This window comes from Gigantopelta aegis, chromosome 2 (assembly GCF_016097555.1).
Source record: "Gigantopelta aegis isolate Gae_Host chromosome 2, Gae_host_genome, whole genome shotgun sequence".
Taxonomy (NCBI): domain Eukaryota; kingdom Metazoa; phylum Mollusca; class Gastropoda; order Neomphalida; family Peltospiridae; genus Gigantopelta; species Gigantopelta aegis.
In genome coordinates, this window is record NC_054700.1 from 20,227,296 (window position 1) to 20,251,996 (window position 24,701).

At 37.7% G+C, this 24,701-nt stretch overlaps 1 protein-coding gene across 1 annotated transcript; it reads left to right on the plus strand.

Moving 5' to 3' along the window:
• The first annotated feature begins 10,796 nt into the window (after positions 1–10,796).
• On the plus strand, positions 10,797–11,801 carry LOC121387651. The gene has a single exon (XM_041518840.1). It carries the CDS (start codon positions 10,797–10,799, stop codon positions 11,799–11,801), a length of 1,005 nt encoding a protein of 334 aa, XP_041374774.1.
• The last annotated feature ends 12,900 nt before the right edge of the window (positions 11,802–24,701 follow it).

Consider the following 24,701-nt stretch of genomic DNA (forward strand, 5'->3'; position numbering starts at 1 on the left):
AGATGTAGTTCGAGTAGTTGGAGGACGGGACGTAGCCCAGTGGTAAAGCGCTCGCTCGATGCGCGGTCGGTCTGGGATCGATCCCCGTCGGTGGGTTACTTCTCGTTTTAGCCAGTGCACCACGACTGGCATATCAAAGACCGTGGTATGTACTACCCTGTCTGTGGGATGGTGCATATGAAAGATCCCTTGCTGCTAATCAAAAAGAGTAGCCCATGAAGTAGCGACAGCGGGTTTCCTCTCTCAATATCTGTGTGGTCCTTAACCATATGTCTGTCGCCATATAACCGTAAGTAAAATGTGTTGAGTGCGTCTTTAAATAACACATTTCCTTCCTTCCGAGTAGATGTCCCGCAGTATGATCGTCAACAGTCGGTGGGGGGGGGGGGGGGGGGGGGGGGGGGGGAGGGGGGGGAGGGGTCTCCATGGCGACGTGTAGAATGGCTTGCTAGTAGCTCGAGTACTCTGACCGTGTGTTGGGGCCCTTTTTGTAATAAACGACCTATTTTGTAATATGTACCTATTTTATAATAAAAAAAGACCCATTTTGTAATAAGTACCCATTTTGTAATTTAAAAAATGACCCATTCTGTAATAAACATAGGTACCCATTCTGTAAAAAAAAAAAAAAAAAAACCCGACACATTTTGTAATAAACGACCTATTTTGTAATATGTACCCATTTTGTAATAAAAACACGACCCATTCTGTAATAAACATAGGTACCCATTCTGTAATAAAAAAATGACCCATTTTGTAATGGCGAACAATCAGAGACTTTCCGACAGGTAGCGCTCGTGCACTATACACCATTCCTTTTTCTAAATTTGTATTGTAAAGCACCGATCGGTATATCCACTCTATTATTCCCGACCTAATTGTGAGCATGTATGTAACTAAAGCGTAGAACGGCTAAAAATTAAAGTAAATAATACAAATCTACGAAATTCCGCAGTTGGTAGTAAAAAAAAATAAAAAAATTAAGAATAAAAAAGAACAAAATAATGTCCAGCTAAATCGTGGGTTTTCCCCAACCACGTAGGCTACTCTACCGTTCTTACAACTTTCTATCATATATCCACCATGCCAAAACCATTAAATGTGTACATATTTGACTGATAATACTTGAATGTTTGCAATAAAAAAAAAACGGTAACAGCATTTAATAAAGTTTTAATTTGTAAAACGCCACGTTCCATTCTTCGCTGTTTACTTCCGGGTTTTATTCAGTGTTATTTGTTTACCATAGTTTGACACCCAGTAGCCGATGTATTTTTCGTGCTGGGGTGTCGTTAAACATTCATTCATTCATGTACTATTCAGTGTTTGTTATCGCGATTTAATATGAAGATATACGTGTTTAAAACCACAAATTTATTCGTTTGCAGAGTCGAGTAAATTCAACCAAATTTGTCAACAATTATTTTTAATAAATTATTTCAATGAAAAAAAAAAAAAAAAAACCCAAACCCAACCCAACCCAAACAAACAAAATAAATAAATAAATAAATAAATAAATAAATAAATAAAATATATATATATATATATATATATATATATATATTCAATGTAAAATAAATTTTTAATTTTGCGTTTATATGTATACATGTAATAAAAATTTTAAAATCAATAACATACATATATAATTACAGAAATAAATATTAAATTTTCAAATGATGAAAAATACATAGGAAATTTAAAATATTAAATATATAGTTTTTTTGTTCTTAATTTTTTTTTTTTCACATGTAAGTAGAAATATAACAATGCTTTTTCATACACATTTACATGAAATTAGAAATGATAGTGGTATTGTTTTTCAATATTTATAATTTGTTAATGTAAATAATTTAATTTGTGTGTACAAAATGACAGAATCTGATAGGAATTCTGATTTCACTGAGCCTGTTTTAACATAAATCTATTGACCTACCGGTATCTAAATTTTATACTTTTCAGTACTTATATTAAGAAAAGTCCAATGTAAATAATCTTTATCATGGTTCATACACTTATTTACCAAGAAAATTCATGACTTTCCATGATTTCCACTAATAATGAAATTAACAGCAATTGAAAACTGCTTTAGACATTATACTATTTTTTTCTCTCCAAAGTCTGCAAGAGTAATAAATTATAAATTAAAGAAACAAAATACTGCTATTTTACAAATGTGGATTTCTAAAATCAGATGCAGCAAGAAATAATTATGACTATATATAAAAGTACACTTATGGTTTACTAATAGTTTAAAGTGAATATAGGTACAACACCAATTAACACTAATTACATTAATTTCAAGAGATGCATTACATGCAGTATTCACACATGGCTTGTTTCATGTTCAATGTATGATGAGTCACTTGCTTAGCATGTACATGTATTTGATAAACTGTACATAAACAATACCTATCTGGTATTTATATTTTCAGTCCAACAGTGTGGGTTTTTTCAATGCCATGCTAGAATTTATCACAATGTAGTCAACATACTACCCCAAAAAGTAAAAGTATTATAAACTGTTATAGGCTTAAACAGTCACTGGAGAATAAAATGTTGGGATGTTGCTACATTTGTCCAAAATAGTCCAGGCAATAATAAAAAAAAAGACAAAGAATAAAAAGAGACAACCCCCCCCCCCCCCTCTCAAAAGAAAGAAAGAAAAAAAAAAGAAATTTATTTTTTGAACAAATATTAAAATTTCCAGTTTCAGGATATTTATGTAAATAAATTCTAGATTATAATTTGGAAAGTATTTTGTTATGGTTGGTCTGTTTTTGGGTCAGTAGCAAAAACAAAACAGTTTGTTCTGTTATGCCTCAAGTATTTAATCAAATCTCACATTGTAAAACAAGCTCTGCAGTCTCTTTAGAATAACCAATAATGAAAAGAAATCTCAGCCCATTTTAAATTTAGTGTTAAACATCTGTGTTTCAGAAAAACAGCCTTCATAATTTTGACCCATGGTTTTAACACTTGGCATAGATACTGACTCACAGAGAAGGTAAACCTATGGCCACCACACAGGCTACTCCTACTAGTTAGTTTAATTTCAGCATTTTCACTTTCATTGGAGTTATTTGTTTACACCACCATCGCAGCATCCTTTGGTAGTGTTTTTGTCAGTAATTTCAGATATGCTTAGTATAAAAAGAAAATGTATCCTACATACATATTACAGCTTACAAAAGAGATACCCAACTAATAGGCCCCCTATAGATAGATTAACAAAGGAATAATCAAATGTAGAGTTTAACAAATGAAGAAAAGTTTATTCTGCCTTGTACCTAAAAAAAATTCTGGGAACATGACTAAAAAATATTATGTAGGGCCAGTCTAAACTTTAAAAAAAAAAATCAAAAACAATCTACATCTGTACTCTTTTTAACTTAAAAAAAAATGGGGAAAAATAATCAGGGTAAGCCTTTTTTTTAGGTAGGGTCGGTTTCAAGAAACAATTGTTTTTACACCTCAATGGGCACTCCACATCTCACTATTCTGTTTATATTGTATATATGCTATTTGCATGTCTCAAACTATTATTTTCTTCTTCTTCAAATTGTGTATTAGGGGCTGTGGAAGAGGTGAGGGCCGATAGGGCCATGGTCTCCTCTTTTTTCCTGTTACTGTTCTCAAAAGTCTGGAGATGTCATAGGCCCTATGTTAACATCTGATATTTAAACTTATTCTGGGTGAGCATGCCTCCGAACCCCCACCAACAGGTTCGGGCCCTCAAATACATGTATACACACACACACACTCACTCTCACTCTCTCTCTCTCTCTCTCTCTCTCTCTCTCTCTCTCTCTCTCTCTCTCTCTCTCTCTCTCTCTCTCTCTCTCTCTCTCTCTCTCTCTCACACACACCACAACCTTTTAACAAACAGCACACTATAAGTACCCCCACCCCATCCCCACTTTCAAATACACTCCACTGGCCCTGTACATAAATTAAAAAAAAGTGTTGTTTCTTAAACATTTTTTCTTTTAGTCTGTGAAATTATTGATTAAAAATAAATTAATTAATTAATTAAATAATCGACAACATGATCAGTGTCATGGGGGGTAGGACGAACTCACCTAAACCCTCCCCCCTCACCAAAAAGCAGTGAACAAAACACACAAATAAACAAATGTCCACATAGCATACATAAAAGGAAGAAAATATAATATTTCAACTAGATTTTATTCAAATAATATATATAAATAATTAATTTTGTTTTAAATCCACACACCGAAAATGGGTAGGTTTTTGGCAATGACATACAAACGCCTCGTTTTTCAGCGATTCAGTTTGTTTTGTTTTTTGTTGTTGTTGTATTTTGTCATATACTAGATCCGTTATGCAGTCCAGACATTCTTTGTGCAATGCATCATCGTCTGAAAAAATATGACCACTTTTCCTGTTCGTACAGAGGTGAACAAGTAATTTTATACGACCAGTGGCTTGAAATCACACTACTGAACAACTGTTTAAAGCAGACTCTAAGGTGTATAGTGACGACGCGACCTCTAAGGGGGAGATAATTTCTGGGTGTTCGCCATTTAAAAAAAATAGCTGCCCATTTTGTAATAAAAATTACCCATTCTGTAATAAATACTTTAAAACGTTGGAATATGACCCAGGTATTAAATATATATTTACAAATTTAAATCACTTTAAACATTCTGTGACAGAGGGTCTATATGTGGTGCGAGACATCTAAGGTCGATCCCACTAGGTAGATCTTACGTAGACCAACTGACATTCCCTGTTCCATCCAGTGCTCCACTACTGATATATCAAAAACTAGACATGTACTGTGGCTAGTGGCCAATGCGTGTGTCTTTATTTCTATATCAGTCGAAAGAGACTTCCGACTGAGGTCTTTTTCTCAGAAAATTTGTATTAATGTATATTAATCTGCTCTCCAGTTTCCAGTGAAACACCTAGGCAATATCACAAATTAAAGTTGTGTGTGTGTGTGTGTGTGTGTGTGTGTGTGTGTGTGTGTGTGTGTGTGTGTGTAACACATTTGGATAAAATCATAACAGAGAGAAGGCAAAGTCTGTGTTGTTTAAACGGGGAAAATATTGTCTGAAAATAACTAAACCAACATCTAAACCATTGTTTCCCAGATGTACATACGTAAACATTTTAGGTTATTACAAAACCCTGGATGGCGAGAACCACTTCAGGTGTACGAAAATTAATATTCTAGATAATAAAATGTAAGTACTTCTATGTTAAATTGTAAAAAAACCGGCTTTAATACTGAAAAATTCGTCATTGTGTTTAAAAACTAGGGTCAGTCACTTTAAAAGCAGCGACCATTTGAATGACCTACATCGTGGCGGTACGTCACGTATCACGTTCGCGATCGTTCAGGGGGCAAATTTCACAAAACATCGTAAGTTTACGTCTGCGACTAGCAGTTATACCGGACATACATTTACAAGTATTTGGCTTCTATATCACGAAGAAACCCAGTTATATCATTATGGAAAATAGAGCATTTTAAGAACAAAACCAAATCTTGTACTATAATAGTAATAAGAATTATGGTTTAGTCGTAGATTTATGTTTACGTGCAAAACTAGGCTTACGATGTTTTGTGAAATTGGGCCCTGCATTCCATGGGTTTTCTCATACGGACTGTCCAAATATCCGTCTTGCTCTTTTAGGTCTCACTACACAGTTTACTTCCGGGTGAGAGTTCATTTATCACGGTCCACTATAGTTCCTAATTGTGACATAATTATGTTAAGGTTCACATATTCTCTTTAGTAATTGGAAAAAAATTAAAACAATTTGTATTTTTCAATGGTAAATCTAATGGTGTAATGGTGTATTGTGTTAGTTAGTGCTAACGAGAACCCGTTCTATTAGCAATCTTCATTTGAAGTTGAGCAATTTAACATGGATTTCAGTAGCAGATGACATCTATGTAATGAGACCTTACGGTCAGAGTACTGGGGCTGGCTTCCTGGCAGACGTCCCTGGACAGATAGTGCCGATCACAGTGGGTCATGCACCGGTCTCTGGAGGAAGTACGGTCGATGACGTTGATCTGTGCGTTACTGTACACACGTACATGAAGGTGGCGCCAATTAGTAGGATCCGACCGTCAGTGGTCTAGCTTCGACACTCCTGTAAATGTTGGAAGGGTACCAGTGGCGTAGCGAGCGGGGATGCCCCTTTCCCACCCCGCCAATCAAACCTTTATGTTTTGTTTTGTTTTGTTTTTGTTTTTGGGGTGGGTTTTTTACTGTATTAAATTTTATAAATGGATGCCTCAATAGCTGAAAAGGTATGGTGGCAAGTCTGCAAGTTGCGGGCGATTCGGTGCCATAGGTTCGAGTTTCAGCAACGGCATGGGGCAATTTGTGAGGCCAGAAAGGATTTAATTATCCCCTGCGCCAGTGCATTAATATATACTCTTCAAAAGAAGAAACGCAAAACCACATTGTCGTAACATTTGGAGAATTGATTTAATTATTGAATGGTGAGTCCGATAATTACCAAATGTTGCAGGATTGTTCACAATTCACTCTAGTCCATTGTGAGTAAGTGATAGGACACACCACCAAGGTCAAGGTCATCTGGAGTCAATACCGGGTGTGGCCTCCGCGTGTGTTGACAACTGCCTGGCACCGCCTGCCCATTGAAGCAACCAGAGTACGGATGACGTCCCGGGGGATGGTGGCCCACTCGGCCTGCAAGGCTGCTGCCAGCTCGGGCAGGGTCTGGGGCTGTGGTTGTCGCTGTCGGAGGCGTCGGTCCAACTCGTCCCATAGATGCTCAATTGGGTTCAAATCCGGTGATATCGATGGCCAAGGAAGGACATTAATGTTGTTGTTCTGTAGGAAAGCCGTTGTGAGACGTGCTGTGTGAGGCCTGGCGTTGTCATGTTGGAACACTGCGTTGGCGTTGGCCATAACTGGAACGATGTGTGGCCGGAGGATCTGGTCAATGTAGCCCTGTGCATTCAGGTTGCCCTGCACGTGGACCAGGTCAGTTCTGCCAGTGTGTGAGATGGCTGCCCACACCATGACACTACCCCCGCCGAATCTGTCCACTTCCTGCACGCAGTTTGCCGCATAACGTTCACCACGACGCCTATACACGCGACATCTTCCATCATGACGTCGGAGCAGAAATCGGGACTCGTCACTGAACCACACCTGTCTCCATCGCAGTTGAGGCCATTGTCGATGAATCTGGCACCACTGCAGTCGGAGTCGACGGTGTTGTGGTGTTACGATGACACCTCGAACTGGACGTCTGGCACGAATTCCTACCTCACGTAGGCGGTTCCGTACGGTCTGGTCGGATATCCTGCGCAAACCTGGTATTGCTGCGGCTGTGGAGGTGGCAGTAGTCAATCGTTCCCGAAGGTGGCGTACCCGGATGTAGCGGTCCTGCCCGGGGGTAGTGACCCGTGGTCGACCGGATCTAGGGAGGTCACGTGTTGATCCATGTTGCTGGTAACGGTCCCACAGTCTGGAGATGGTGCTTGAGGACACATGGAATGCCCTGGCAACGGCCGTTCTGGATTCGCCTGCGTCTAGTCGGCCGATGGCATTGTTTCTCTGCGGTTCACTGAGACGTGGCATGTCCTGGATTGTCAACTGTCGGCCAGATACAAGCCAGGCAAGCGAACACCCTGCACTTTTATACTGTCGGTGTTCATGTTGCACGTGCAGACAACGCACGTGCAGTGGTGACATGGTTTGCACGTGGCTGCGTTTTTGCGAATATTCACATTTTGGAACTTTATTGTACAGTAGCTGCGTTTTATCGAATGTAACCGTGGGAATGTGTTTGGGACATGCAATGACCTTATATTCACAAAGCATGAACCGGTAGGAAACATAAAATCGGAGTTATAACCCATTTGTACCCTTTTGCATTTCTTTTTTTGAAGAATATATATATATATATATATGTACGTAACAGTCAAGCTTGGTATACATACAATATATAGATATTCATACATCAATACATACTAGCAAGTGCCAGGTCTGCCACTGTTTCATGCACGTAAGCGGGATCAACAGCGTAGCTTGTAGGCCCCATGCATATAGCTGAGTTAAAGAGCATCTTTTTATGACCCATGCAAGTACTGTAACCTCACCGTGGTGCAGGGGTGAAACATTCACGTTGAGAATGGCTAATACAGTACACATCCCCTTTTGAGGCGCTTTGTTTGCCGTGAGGTGCGACCCGTGAAAATGGATGATGGGATCCTGGTGATTGAGTTGGGGCATACCTGCGGGTATGACTTGTGACAATACATCACTTTGGCCCAGAGTTCAAATAGATGGGCAGTCAGGTAGGCCCGATCTGATCAATCGGCTGGTCACGCCAAGCTCGAGAGCATACAACCTTTGTTTTGTTTACATTAGTCAGGAGCAAACATTGTTTTATATACCATATGTATTAGTTCACAGGGGATAACCGCATGCGGGTAACTGTAGTTACTCGCATCTAATATGGCGGAGGACGCACATGAAGAGTATTAATCAATGTGAATTTCCGTATTTCTAAGCATTACATTCACATTTTAATAGAGCGTATCGGCAGTTGCTTTAGTATGAATAGATTTTGAATCAATGAACTAAGGATAAGTTGTGTCGTTCGGCTGATAATGACATCACAAAGTTAGGCATGATGAAGGTAACTTCGAAATGGTGATGTAGGTAACTCTCTAGTCAGCTTCTGATGAGATGTGGGTATCTGACAAAAGGGATGCGGGTAACTGCAATGATGAGCGTAACTGTAGGGTGAGAGTATCTGCAGCAGTTATCTCTTCATAACTAATGGTCGCCATATGCGTCTAGAAACAATTAGTAAAAAAATCATTATTCTTATGTTTTTCCCTTCATTTTCTTTTTCAGATTATTACATGTGCTATTTGTGCGATACATCCTCCGCCCGAGCCAATACTATTTTAAAACAACCCCATCAAAATGTACACTGGGGCCATTCAAATATTACGTAACGCTCGAGGGTGTTGATGGGTGTAGCGCCAAACGTTATGTGGCGTTACAAGGGGGGAAATAACGTCATGTCGTGGCTACTTCATTTAGCTATTTATCAATGAAACTTTGCATTCCTACGCAACACATCTATCAATGAAGTTTATACAAACAATATTATAAATATATTCACGGCTAAACTAAATTATTAAAATATATATATTGTTAAATTATGCTGCTAACATTAATTATACAGCAAGTATGTTTCCGATTTAAAAACATGAATCGAAAGAACCATATGCACACTTTTCGATTAACATCTACATGTATGCGGAGTTGTACTGTGTGGCACCTCTCGAAATATGTATTTTCATATGTGAAGAGACGATAAATATCACACGTGTATCTCTTCCACCGCCATGCAATAAAGGGGGAGGGAGGGTGTCTAATTTTGATATAATAGCGTTACGTAATATTCCAACGGCCCCTTGGTGAATAATTGGGAGGGGGGGGGGGGCGGCGAGTATTGCCTTTGATTTAATAACAAACATTAGGGCACTAAGGCAAGTTACCTTATGATCTTGGACTCTAGCCTATGCAGTTCGTTGGATACGAACAGTGGGGTGATCAGTGGCATAGCCAGCCCCCCCCCCCCCCCCACCCCAATACAAAATCCTGCTTACGCCACTGGATACGGATGCCTTGATATGTGTGTGGTTGTCATGCATTTGTACTGAATGGGCAGTAGCAAGAATGTCTTCTGGTCGCAGCCCGCGGTCACGACCAACACGTGCTCTGCAAGTCCACAGCTAATAACTACACAAATGGCAATGGCAAAACTAAGTTTAGTTGAAGCACTCATACTTAAAGACGTTGGACAGCTTCGCACATTTGGCTGCTGACGAGTTAAGCTCTAGCGTGTTTTGTTTTGTTTTTGGTTGTTGTTTTTTGTGGGGGGTTTTGTTGTTGTTTTTTGTTTTGTTTTGTTTTGTTTTTTATTCTCCCTTGCCGGGGCATTTTGATGTCCAACAACAGAATACAAAAGTGTATGGATAGCGTGCGACGTGCGTGATTCGGTAAATATTGGGAGTATATTTTTATTTTAACTTTGGTATAATCTAACATGAAATTTTCGTTTGGGGTAATTGTCCTTTCATCTTTCAGAGTTTGGGTAATATGTCGGACTATTTCAATCTTGAAAGTTAATACAAGAAGACTATAAAAACATAAAGCTATATTATAGTATGACTTTACCGTCGAGTCATTTCGTCTTATATTCAAAATAAAGTAATCAATCACCCAACTTTGAATTATTTGTGATTTGAAAGGCATTCTGCATCAAACAGTTACCCTCATCCAACCGTAACAGATACCCACATCATTATGATGTTGACACTTTCAGTTACCAATATCACACGCGATTGTTGATGCCCGTTATTTAATTCCCAAATACTATTTTTTTTAAACGTATGCTTCAAAAATGCATATTTTATATATTTCATGAAGTCTCTGTATATGAATATCTAAAAAATGCACGTTAAGAATGGAAATTCACATTGATTAATACTCATCATTTGCGTTCATTGCCATCTTGGATGCAAGTAACTACAGTTAACCGCATGCGGTTATCCCCTGTGATTAGTTGTTCTTGGAGCGGTGGCTAGGGTCAATTGGGTGATTTTGTTTTCTTGATGCCCAAGTATATCAACCATGTATCCCCGGCATGGCTGTCTGCTGGTTATCCGCAGCACCATGTCCCCTTGTTGGACTCGGTGGTGGGGTGGGGTGGGGTGGGGGGGGGGGGGGCATGGTTGATGAAACTTTCATTCATTAAATATGGATAAATCCAAAAACTTTATTCCAAATTCTGATGAGACCCTGAAAGGTGTCCACACCGAAGTTTCGGACTTCTTGTCTTCAGACGAGGAGTCCATGAAATCGAGAACAAATGTGAAGAAATCCAAAGTGATTTTTTCACAAAATTGGCCAAAATTTCTCGTCATTGGTTCCACTGATGATGGGGCCTTGACTAAACTTTCTCCTTTTGCCATTCAAAAGGCAATTATTGGCTTGGCTGGTGAGCCAGAATCTGTCAAGAAAATAAAGAATGGGTTGCTGGCTGAGTGTTTAACCGTTAAACACTCAGCCTGCCTTCTCAAATCAACAGTTTTTTGCAGTGTTGCGATTAAGGTAACTGCTCATACCTCCCTCAATTCCTCAAAGGGAGTGATCAGAAGCAGAGATCTGGAAGGAGTCAGTGAGGAAGAAATATGTCAAAATCTTAGCTCACATGGTTTTACTGCCGTGAGGAGGATAAAGGTTCGTCGCAACAATGACTTGTTACCGACGAATACTTGCATCCTCACATTTAATATCCCTACCCTTCCCCAATATGTCAAAGCTGGTTACCTTAATATTCCTGTTGAACCTTTCATTCCAAATCCCTTACGTTGTTTCAAATGCCAGAGGTTTGGACATGGACAGAACACATGTCGTGGTAAACTTACATGTGCTCGTTGTGGTCTTTTTGACCATGACAGAAAAACATGTAAAAACTATGCCATTTGTCTTAACTGCAAGGGAAACCACTGTGCATACTCACGCGAGTGTCCATGGTGGCAGCTGGAGAAACAGGTTCAACAGGTAAAAGTACAAAAGAAACTATCCTTCATTGATGCCAGGAGGTTGGTGGAGACGGCAACACCTACTGTGGCTGACAAGTCTTATACAGCTGCAGCTTCTGCCAAAGTCGCCACTAAAAGTGTTGCAGTCAATACAGATCTAACCTGGCATTGTGATGAAGCCAAGTACAAAAAGCTGTCTGATATTGAGAAGACTTAAAAACAGGTAAAAAAAAAGCAGCACAAAAAGAGAAAGTTAAGGAAATTGAAACCCAAATGTCATTAGATGCTACAAATCCACCAAATAGTCGAGCACTAGTCTCCCTAAGACAGGCAGTGACACAAAGAAATCTCCAAAGAAATCAAAAGAAGTACTTTCAGGTTGGCTGAATAAGATCGAACTACGTTCGGTCCCGATCAGCAATATGTACGAAACTTTGGCTGATATCGGTGATTACGATATGGAGGCTTCATCTCCAGATCCTTGCCGATCACAAAGACCACCAGCAAAGCCAAAGATAAAGCTCATACTTCCTCCTAATGACTAATTCAGTCATTCAGTGGAACTGCCGTGGGCTTAGGCCCAATTTTGATGAATTAAGTCGTTTAATTCAAACACATAATCCTCTTTCAGTGTGTCTTGAAGGACACTGATCATATTATCATGAGAGGATTTAACCTCTATCATAAGTTTCATGAAACTGTAAATAGTGCATCTGGGGGTGTTTCCATTCTTGTTAATGAAAACATTCCTCAGAGTATAGTAGCATTAACTACAAATTTACAAGCTGTGGCTGTAAAGGTCACGGCTCATAAACTATAACTCTGTGTTCAGTTTATTTACCTCGAAATCATTTTAATTTTAATTCCAGAGATCTTCAAGATCTCATTAATCAGCTCCCTACACCCTTTATTATTATGGGAGATTTTAATGGTCACCACAATTTGTGGGGGTGTGAGGATGTAAATATTAGAGGTAAACAATTGGAAGAAATGACTTGCTTTTATTTAATGATAAAAGTCATACATATTTTCATTCTACAAATGGTTCTTTAACTTCTGTAGACTTAACCCTTTGTAGTCCTTCAGTTTTTCTTGATTTCTCCTGGAAAGTTGGTTCAGATCCTTGTGGTAGTGACTACTTTCCCATTATTTTGGAGAATGATGGACCTCTATCGCTTGAAAGGGTTCAAAGGTGAAAGTTGGCAAAGGCAAATTGGGGTCAGTTTCAGCATCTGTGCAGCACTCGACTGCAACAATCTGCCATTACTGATGCTGATGATCCCATGTCTTTGCTCAGTTCCGTCTTGAAGGACATTGCAGATGAAACTGTTTCTAAGACTTCGGCAGTCCCAAACCGTTTCAATAAACCATAGTTTAATGATACGTGCAAGGATGCATTTAAAGAGCGAAACAGGTTACTTGAGAGGTTCAAAGTGAACCTACTGGGGATAACCTGGATACATTTCATATTGCTAGGGCCAAGGCTCGCAGAGAGATTAGAGTAAGAAATCATCTTGGAGAACTTTTGTCTCCAAGTTGAATTCACAAACATCAGTGAAATCTGTCTGAAATAGAATCCGTAAAATCAAAGGTAAAGAATCCATTAATACAGTTCATCATTTGTCTGTCAATGATATGAATGTTACGTCTAATCGTGACATTGCCAATGCATTGGCAGAAAACATTTCTCATAATTCATCTTCTGCTTTCAGTACATATGATTTTACATCTGTCAGAACTACAGCTGAAAAGCAGTCCATTAATTTTTCATCCGAAAATGCTGAAGTATACAACATGCATTTCTCTATGGAGGAATTGCAGGATGCTCTTCGTAGAGGCCATGATACTTCGGTAGGACCAGATGAAATTCATTATCAGTTATTAAAGCATTTACCTGAATCATCTTTGATGGTTCTTTTGAATATTTTTAATAACATCTGGATTTCTGGAGACTTTCCTTCTGATTGGAGGAAAGCAATTGTCATTCCTATTCCCAAGTCTGGTAAGGATCCAACTAATCCTACTAGTTATCGCCCTATCGCTTTGACAAGTTGAATTTGTAAAACCATGGAACGAATTATCAATCGTAGACTTGTTTGGTATCTTGAATCCCATAAATTGCTTCCTAACGTGCAATGTGGGTTCAGATCTAGACGTAGCACGGTTGATCATCTTGTTAGATTTGAAACGTTTTGTAGGGAAGCTTTCATCCATAATCAACACTTGGTTTCAGTGGGGGGGTTTTATTTGGAGAAAGCTTACGACACCACGTGGAAGTATGGGATTTTAAACGACCTCCATGGCATCTTTTTAATAGGTAGATCTTTTAAAGTCCGGATTAGGGTTGACTTTGTCCGACATTCACCCACAGGAGATGGGTGTGGCTCAAAGTAGTATCCTGTCTGTAACTTTATTTTCTGTGAAAATTAACACAATCACCCAGTGTTTAACACCTGGTGTGGATTGTTCGTTATATGTCGATGATATTTAGATTTGCTATAGATCGTCCAATATGAGTATCATTGAACGTAAATTGCAGCTTTGTTTGAATAAACTTCATCAATGGGCAACTGACAATGGTTTTCGATTCTCAAAGGCAAAAACGGTTTGTATGCATATCTGCCAGACAAGAGGTCTCCACTTTGATTCACAGTTGTTTTTGGACAGAAATCCAATTCCAGTTGTGGAGGAGACTAAATTTCTGGGGGTTATATTTGACAGGAAGCTATATTTTGTACCTCATCTTAAATATGTTAAAAAGAAGGGCTTAAAAGCTCTAAAAGTTATTGTTAATACGGAATGGGGAGCAGACCACAAGGTTATGCTCCGTCTGTATAGATCTCTTGTGAGGTCAAAACTTAACTATGGATGCATTGTGTATGGGTCAACACGCAAGTCTTACTTGCAGGTGCTATATCCTATACACAACCAGGGACTTAGGCTTTGTCTTGGTGCATTTAGAACATCTCCTGTAGAGAGCTTGTACGTTGATGCACACGAACCGTGTTTGGGTGCTATATGTGCAAAGCTTTCTCTGTATAATGCCAACAAGATTAAATCATTACCAAAACATCCAACACATGATTCAGTGTTTGATAACAAATATATGAAGTTCTTTGATGCAATGTCAAATGCTACTCGTACATTTGGTCTTCGCATTCAGCGTTTTTTGTTGCTTTCCAACATTGATTTAACCGACACTTTAGCAACTCCTTCATATTTTGTTTTACCACCTTGGTGTATTACACCACCTAAAATTATGTTTGATATTTCGCACCTGAAGAAAGATCGTACAGATGCTGTTGTATATAAACAGTTTTTCATGGAAATTCAAGACAGGTACCGTGATTACATTCCTGTTTATACAGATGGATCACGGGATGGGAATTCTGTGACTTGTGCTACAGTTTTTCCATCAGACATAATAGTTTCCATGAGATTGCCTGACTCAGCATTGATCTTTAGTGCTGAAGTTTGGGCAGTCATTAAAGGGACATTCCTGAGTTTGCTGCAATTTTTAAGATGGAAGACGTTTTAACGATTGTTATTACATATCAAATATATGTTTTGGCATAAAATATTAGTGGTTGTAATTTAAACGTGTTTCTGATCGTTCTAATATTTGTACTAGGTTAAATTTTATTTTATTTCCTAAAAAAGATTTTTTCGTACGTACGAAATTATTTGAAGACAGAATCCAGTTTGGGCTTCTTATAAATATTAAGACGACCAGAAACACATTGAATATACAGACACTGATATTCTAAAGAAGAAAATATATTTAATATGTAAGTTTAATCGCAGAAATATTTTATTAGTCGGAATCATCGTACAATGCAGCAAACTCGGGAATGTCCCTTTAAAGCCTTGGACGAAATAAAGGATTCTAATGCATCCAAATTTATTATTTTTACCGACTCACTTTCATGTCTCCAAACTTTGCGCAATACGAAGCTGGACCATCCCTTAATTGGGATGGTGATACGAAATTGTGTCTTTTTATCTATTGCCAATAAAGATGTTGTATTTTGTTGGGTGCCCAGCCATGTTGGTATCAGGGGTAATGAAAAGGTATATTCTGCTGCCAAGTCTGCTTTGGATTTGCCTCATACCAGGGTTGGTATGCCTTATACTGATTTTAAACATAATATCAACGAATTTATCTTTTCGACTTGGTAACATGATTGGGACGGTGCGATTGCGAACAAGCTTCATTCTATCAAATGATCCAGTTCCTGCTGGTTTGGAAAGTGTGGTTTCTTCTTCTCTTCGTCAGTATGACCAACGTATCTTCAGATTCAGATTCAAAATTTTCACCTTCACTCTCCAAATCTTTAGCAGGTGGTCTCGGGACAGACTGTTATTCAGAGTGTGGAACTGGAACAATAAATGATGGAATATCTGGATATGTGATATAATGTCGATTTTTCGTTTTCTTGAATCTTGAAATATCCACCATACAGAAGTAGCAGTCATTCACATGGTTGTGTGGTTCTCTCCATATTCGAGAATTGGCAAAGGGCATTGAGGGGCGGTCACCTCGCATTCATCCCTCCAAATTCGATCGACATGTACCACAAACTACGTGTGAAGCCCATGATTTGTCTTGATCCCCAATAGTCATGCCAAAGTATAATTCATAAGCTTGTGCAAATTTCATAGATACTTTGATTCCATGATTTACTTGCCTTGGGCCAATGTAGAATCTACAAACGTAACAAAATGTATCACCAGAATGAAAGCATCTTCGCGATGAAGACATTGCGCACCTGGAGAATAGTAAGTTGACCTATGCACGTATAGGCCTATATATACACACCATCTGAGGGCAGCACTAAAACATTCTAGAAAGCACTGGAACATTCTAGACAACACTGGGACATTCTAGAAAGTATTGGAATATTCTAGAAAGAACTAAAACATAGCAGCCATTGGATTATTCTAGAAAGTACCCAAACATTCCAGAAAACATCAGCTCCTAAAAGGTACTGGAATATTCGGTGCTTGGAATTTCAAGAATGTGGAATATTTTTCTAAAGCCTGACATATAGTACAAATTCTAATACAACTTTCATATAAGCCTTTTTTCATTGGTTAATGTTCGTGATAAATCGGACGCTGTCATGGGCAACCAGGATTTATCACGATAACAAAATTCCGAGAACTCGTCCAATATGCTGTCACTTAGCCTCATGTGTGATGTTTTCGTTAGTATATTAATTCCGTGTCTTCCATTATATTTCAACAAAATTACTAACTTCAGATGAAAATGATGTTGTTGTTACTATTTTGTTACTATTTCGTGCCATTGTAACTTTTAACATTTCGTTAGCAGCAATGGACGTGCACCCACCAACCATAAATAAGGTCTGGTCACTGATCGATCGCAGCAGTCACCAGCATGTGTCTTGTGGACTGCTCTTCTAGTTTGCGTTCTCAAAAGGGTGCAAGCAGGTTCATCAGAAATAATTATATCACAATCTGAAGTACCTTATTTTTGTTTAGAACATACTTTTTATGACAATAAAATTGATAAAGAAGACAATTTGGAATTGACTTGATTTTAAAACGCAATTTTAAACAACATTAACTGCTTTCAAATATCGCACAATTCTGAATAACTTTGAAAATAATACTTGCCCTTTAGTAAATGCATATTATTTTATGTATTTATATAAACTTTAAGTGACAATATGTTAGCAAGTTATAAACTTGTAGACCTACCCCATCAACGTGGTTTTTGTACAAAATTAAACCAGGCGAATTCCTCGAAATAATTCAATATGAGGTTGAAACACCATTCATAAATGTAAAGTCCAATCATATCCATATGTCTTGCAACAGAAATTAATCAGCCAACGAAAAGACTGACTACAATACTGATAAATTTGCCATTTGGTTCGCTCCTAAGTCAGTGACGTCCCTAAATCCAAATTTTGTGATAAATCCTTATAGTTAACAACGAAACACAGCGATATTATCCCCTAATTAACGTCAAATGTATGCTTAATTTAACAAATTGGAAAATGCAAAAATATCAACATATTAAAATCTTTGTTAATAAATAGTTGCTGTTTTCCGGTAGAAATATCTAAGGTAGTGGGAGCAGATTGCTTCCCTCACTAACTAGACCAAGTGTCACAACCAAATGTTAGACACCAAACAGCCGTAATTTAAAATATGCTGAGGTGTTGTTAAACAAACAACAAACAATTATTATAACATGAGTCTTTATTCAATGGACAGAATAAAATGTTTTTAAAACATTGACCATCATAACATGAACCTATACATGACAATGTGTCATATTTTTAATCTACAGTTATCGCAATGTATTTGCAATTTATATATGATAAGACTAGTAGACTTTAGTTCATTCCTGTACATACATGCAGTCTAGCACCCATGCCAGCATAATTCAGTGGTAAAGGTAGATGCGATGGGATATAGGATTGATTGCTCTTAGTGGACACTTCAGCTTTTATCTTACCCCAACCAGTGCACAAGACTGGTACATTAATTGTGGTATGTACTATCCTGTCAGCAGGAAGTGTATATAAATAATACCTTGTCGCTGTTTAGTTGGAGTAGACCCTGTGTTGTTAGCTATTTTCCTTTTGCGTTTTACAGACAACGTTTTGAAATATCTCACAAAGTGGACATATGATAACAATGGTTTAAAAATGTCATGTGCTGAAGTGCCATTAAATATTTCTTTCCCTTCCATGCCAGTATCCAACTAGTCATCAAAACTTAACGGTGTATATATGTATTAAAGTAGCCAATATTTTACATTGGTGGTGTTGGATGGGGTGGAGGGCACTACCTTTACACATGTTATGGGGCGACAGTCATTATAAAAGTTGGTATTGTGAAAAAAGAGGTATATTTGAGAAGGTCCTCTTGTGCCCAATCCCCGGCTACGCTAGTGCATATCTGTGCAATTTAAATATATCAATCAATCAATTTTCAACAGTTACCTTTATTAGTATTACTTGCATATTTAAAATATATTAAACAGAATTAATTAAGGGTCAGTAGACTTGTGGTAATTATTTCCTACGGTCATATTATTTTAGTAAGTTTTTATCACAGATAACGTCTAAACATTGTTTCAGCAATATCTGACACATGTTGCATGCAAACATCTTGCACACGATAGGGTTTTTTTGTGCATTTTTTTGTAAAAACTGTGAAACTGCGCATTCTACTAGGTATCAATATACGTTGATTTCTAAATATATTTTTCATTTTATTCACTCTAAATTGCTGTTTAAAACAATAAGTTGTAGAAAATATTTTTAAAACATGTAAAAAAAAAAAAAAAAGACATTTTACAACGAAAGGAAAACGTTTAAGGAAAAATGCCGAATATATCTACTGGCCTTTAATTAATTTTGTTCAGTTAAACTAATGTGTTATTAAAAGTGAATAAATGTATTAACATATCTTAACTGTATTCAGTCAGTATCTTAACACTTCAGATATGGTGCAGTTTACTTTGATAGCTTACATTTCGTGTAATAATTAGAATAATAAAGATATCTGTTATTACTGGTATGATAGATTACTGAATGCAAAATATCATTATTCTTGACTTGAGATTTCACACAATGTGTCACAAGCTGGGCTGTAAGAAGAACTGTTTATATAATAGCTTGCTCTGGCATGCTGGTTGGAGCTGTTTGTGTTCATGTTCCAGGAGACAGAATGTATTAAATAAATTTTCATCTAATTACACCATGATCTATTCTCATTATCTGACAAAACTTTTAACTTTTCTACTAAAACAAATAATTGCTACCGTCTAAAAGCAACATATTAAGGAAAAGTTAAGTTTTCGATTTTTAAGTGCATTCCAAAATTTTCAGTGCAGTTTTCTCAGATTGAAGTGCAAAGGACATAAGTGGTTCTGGCACTAACCCCGATATATATATATATATATATATATATATATATATATATATATATATATATATATATATATATATATATATATATATATATCAAATATCACTATTAGAGAGCAACACACATAAATACACATCACGCAATGTGTAATGGACACAATTTTACACACACACACACACACACAGACACACACACACATACATACATACATACATACATATATATATATATATATATATATATATATATATATATATATATATATATATATATATATATGATGCACTAATCATCAGCAAACAACATCTATCTAGTCGAAAGGCACCATCATATCATCATATCCAACGTTTTGCTCACATAGTTGCCATGATGGATCCTTGAGATAGTCTTCGACGTAGGAATATGCTAAAGATTTGAGAAATGAATACGCATCAAGGCTAGTCCGGCCCGTCTGTCGTCTCACACGGTGTTTCGTAAATAGGTTGTGACACGCCGCAGTCAAAAGAAAGCCCCCAAAATAATACAAATGTGAGTAATGTTTGCCACTGTTACGGCACTGTATATCACTTTTTCTTGTGTGCGTGCGTGTGTGCGTGCGTGCCCCCCCCCCCCCCCCCACCTCCCTACGCCACTGGTAACCCAACAAAAACAACAACATTTAAATGTGCGTGTTCGTCTGGGTCATGTTTTTGGTTGTGCGTTTGTACTGGTGGTGTGTGTGGGGGGGGGGGGGGCTTGTTTTTGTAGGCTATTGTTTATTTACGGGCAGATTTGTTGTTGTTTGAGGGGAGGTACAATTGTTGGCGGGCAGATTTGTTGTTGTTTGAGGGGAGGTACAATTGTTGGCGGTGTATTTTTAAAATATTACGTTTTTTGTTTTGCCTGACACTTACGCTTATGTATACAACCTATCTTAAATAATCGGCATGCAAGACTAACATAAATATGTTTATAATAATATTTTGATGTAAATAAAACAAGTACTGTTACTAGGTAGATGTTTTTGGTTAAATTATATATTTAACAAACATAATATAGCACGTGGGGAAGGGTACTGTTCTGATCGGAGTATTACATACAGTCCGTCCAATCCTCCTATAAAAACATTTAGGAGTGTTTTGTAAATAATTTGTTTGGTTTGACGTAAATATAAAATTTAAAGTGTTTTGGAAATAACAAAAATATACTATTGTTGCGTGTAATTTAGAAAACAAGCGGCTCAGAAATAAATAACTTGTAGTAAATTCCACAGTATGAAACAATGCGTTCCCCATGGGATGCACTATAAACACATCTTTCTATTATCTGTTACAACTGAATGAATGAATGAATGAATGAATGTGTAACGACACCCCAGTACGAAAAATACATCGGCTATTGGGTGTCAAACTGTGTTAAATGCAAACAGTCGGTGATGATCAACATCAATATAAAAATTCAACCGCTAAATTAAAACACAGTGTAAAGAACTGTGCAAAAATACAAATATCACAGATATATCAAATTAAAATTTAGAGTAAAAGTCTGTATTGCGTAAAAATTGTAATACAAATTCTGGATGGAATCGAAATGATTCCATCATATTTGTTTGTCCAAATATATATTTTCGAGTTTCTTTGAGATGAGGACACTCCACCAAAATGTGGCGTACCGTCAGAGTACACTGACAGCACTCACTCTGAGGTGGAGGATCTTTCTTCAAGATAAATGAATGGGTCAAATATGTGTGACCGATGCGAGCACGACACAAGACTATTTCTTCCTTTCTGCACTGTCGATAGGAGGACTGCCACTCTCCCAAGACTGGCTTGATAGAATAAAGCTTGTTCGCAACCGCATCGCCCCAATCATGTTGCCAAGTTGAAAAGATAAATTTGTTAATGCTATATTTAAAATCAATATAAGGTATACCAACCCTGGCATGAGGCAAATCCAAAGCAGACTTGGCAGCAGAATCTTCCTTTTCATTACCACTGATACCAACATGGCTGGGCGCCCAACATATTTATTGGTATATTACAACTGTCACACACAATTCATTAAAACTGTAGGTGTTTTTGTATGTTCAAACTAAATTATGATAATTAATGTGAGGCGAGATTGCAGCTTTAAAAAAAAATCCAAAGGTTTCATGCAAGAAAGCCAAAACAATCAGAGTGGGTGACAGCTCGCTAGATTCATCTCCTATAGTTAACACATGGTCAATTATAACAAAACGCAATTTCATCAACTTGAGTTTTACCTGTATCAATTCCTTATTTTTAAAGCATAGGTGGGGACATTTATGATGCCAGGGGCATAAATCTCAGCTGAAGATTCACAAACAACTGTGGTCATCGGCCATGCTTACTTTAAGCGGAACGCGCCGGAACTCGAAAGCGGTTAGGGGACGTAACTCTGCCTAATTTTTCTCGCTAATTTCTAATAGAAAGAAAGAAAGAAAGAAATGTTTTATTTAACGACGCACTCAACACATTTTATTTACGGTTATATGGCGTCAGACATATGGTTAAGGACCACACATATTTGGAGAGGAAACCCGCTGTCGCCACTACATGGGCTACTCTTCCGATTAGCAGCAAGGGATCTTTTATTTGCGCTTCCCACAGGCAGGATAGCACAAACCATAGCCTTTGTTGAACCAGTTATGGATCACTGGTCGGTGCAAGTGGTTTACACCTACTCATTGAGCCTTGCGGAGCACTCACTCAGGGTTTGGAGTCGGGTATCTGGATTAAAAATCCCATTCCTCGACTGGGATCCGAACCCAGTACCTACCAGCCTGTAGACCGATGGCCTACCACGAAGCCACCGATGCCGGTAATTTCTAATAGAGGCTATATGTTCGAGTCCCAGCAACGGCATGGGAAAATGTGTGATGACAGAAATGATTTAATTATCCCTGCGCCAGTGCGTTAATATATATGTATGTAACAGTCAACATCGACATACATACGATATATAGATATTCATACATCAATACATACAAACATACATACATACACAATCACATCCTTTTTATGGATGTCTCAATAGCTCAAAAGGTCGTGGCAAATCTGCAAAGTTGCGGGCGATTCGGTGCCATAGGTTCGAGTCCCGGCAACGGCACGGGACAATTTGTGAGGCCAGAAAGGATTTAATTATCCCCTGCGCCAGTGCGTTAATATCTATGTATGTAACAGTCAACCTCGACATACATACAATATATAGATATTCATACATCAATACATACATACAGTGTGGGTTGCCCCTCCCCACCCTGACCATCCATATAAAATTCTGGATACGCCAGTGGTCAGTACTGCGGCTGGATCTTTGATATGCCTGTTGCGGTGCTCAGGTGGGAACAAACAATAGACCACTGACCGCTGCGGCGAATGTTCGACTTTGAAGAAATGTTATATCTTTTGTTTATAACGCGCGGTTGTCAACAGAGCAGTAACTGGTACGGTTGTTATTCACATAGTCCTGATAGATCCATATTAACATGCACAACAACTAAAAACATGTCCATGCATATAAAAAAAAGTATTAAATATGATTTTTTAAGATTTTAATTAAGGGGTCGTCCATAATTTTCAACATTTTCACGAGCGTACAAACCGGGGGGGGAGGGGTTAAGGGGCCAGTGTACACTTTTTTTGAAAATGAAAATGAAAAATGAAAAATGTCGATCAACATTTTTCATTTCGGGATGTACACTTTTAGATGGGGGGGGGGGGGGTCAAAAGTGTACGGTTTGTACGCTCGTGAAAATGTTGAAAATTATGGACGGCCCCTAATAGCAAATTGTAATATAACATTAATATTACACTGACAAATGTAACTTCTTTGCGACACAGATATGCAGAATGCACGATTATGTATTAGGTGGGCAACGGGCATCGTTTATTTCTGTGGATTTCGTACTGGATTTGAATATTTAATCAGTACTATTCAGGATCGAGTTCCAGCTACGGCATGGGATAATTTGTGAGGCCAGAAAGGATTTACAGGATTGAAACTTAACATGAAAACCATGGTCGCCAGCAGGATTAGTTGAAGAAAAATCATACTGGCCCTTTTCAAATTCAACTAGTCCTCCATTTTAAAACAAAGTAAAGTAAAGTTTGTTTTATTTAACGACGCCACTAGAGCACATTGATTTTTTTATCTTATCATCGGCTATTGGACGTCAAACATATAGTCATTCTGAGACTGTTTTTTAGAGGAAATCCGCTGTCGCCACATAGGCTACTCTTTTACGACAGGCAGCAAGGGATCTTTTATTTGCGCTTCCTACAGGCAGGATAGCACAAACCATGGCCTTTGTTGAACCAGTTATGGATCACTGGTCGGTGCAATTGGTTTACACCTACCCATTGAGCCTTGCGGAGCACTCACTCTGGGTTTGGAGTCGGTATCTGGATTAAAAATGCCATGCCTCCACTGGGATCCGAACTCAGTACCTATCAGCCTGTAGACCGATGGCCTAACCACGACGCCACCGAGGCTGGTCCCTCCAATTTAACTGTACAGCAAAAATCTAAATTAAAATTAATATTAAAAAACAATTATTCAGTTTTAAACCAATACCGACGCAAATAAAAAAAAATTGAAAAGGAAATCCATTATAAATTAAAATTTTCTTTACAAATTACCATTAAAGGGACATTCCCGAGTTTGGTTTAATGTTTTAAGATGTTATCGACTAATAAAATATTTCTACAATTAAACTTACATATTAAATATATTTTCTTGTTTAGAATATTAGTGGCTGTATATTAAACGTGTTTCTGATCGTCCTAATATTTATACTAGGTTAATTTTCATTTTATTTCCTAAAAAATATTTTTTCGTACGTACGAAATTATTTGAAGACAAAATCCAGTTTGGGCTTCTTACAAATATTAAGACGACCAGAAACACATTGAATATACAGACGCTGATATTCCAAACAAGAAAATATGTTTAATATGTAAGTTTAATGGTAGAAATATTTTATTAGTCGGAAACATCTTACAATGCAGCAAACTCGGGAATGTCCCTTTAAATGATATAGATCAAAGATAATTTTTAATACAGGGGTAAAGAAAAATGCTAGAACAGCCAATTTATGCAGCTTCACTTGCATTGCCTCTGAAGTAATCGATAATGCCGTACAAAGAGACTAAAGCCTTAAAAGGTAAAACTGCGCGTTTTCGTAAATTAGCCTGGGAGTGGCAGT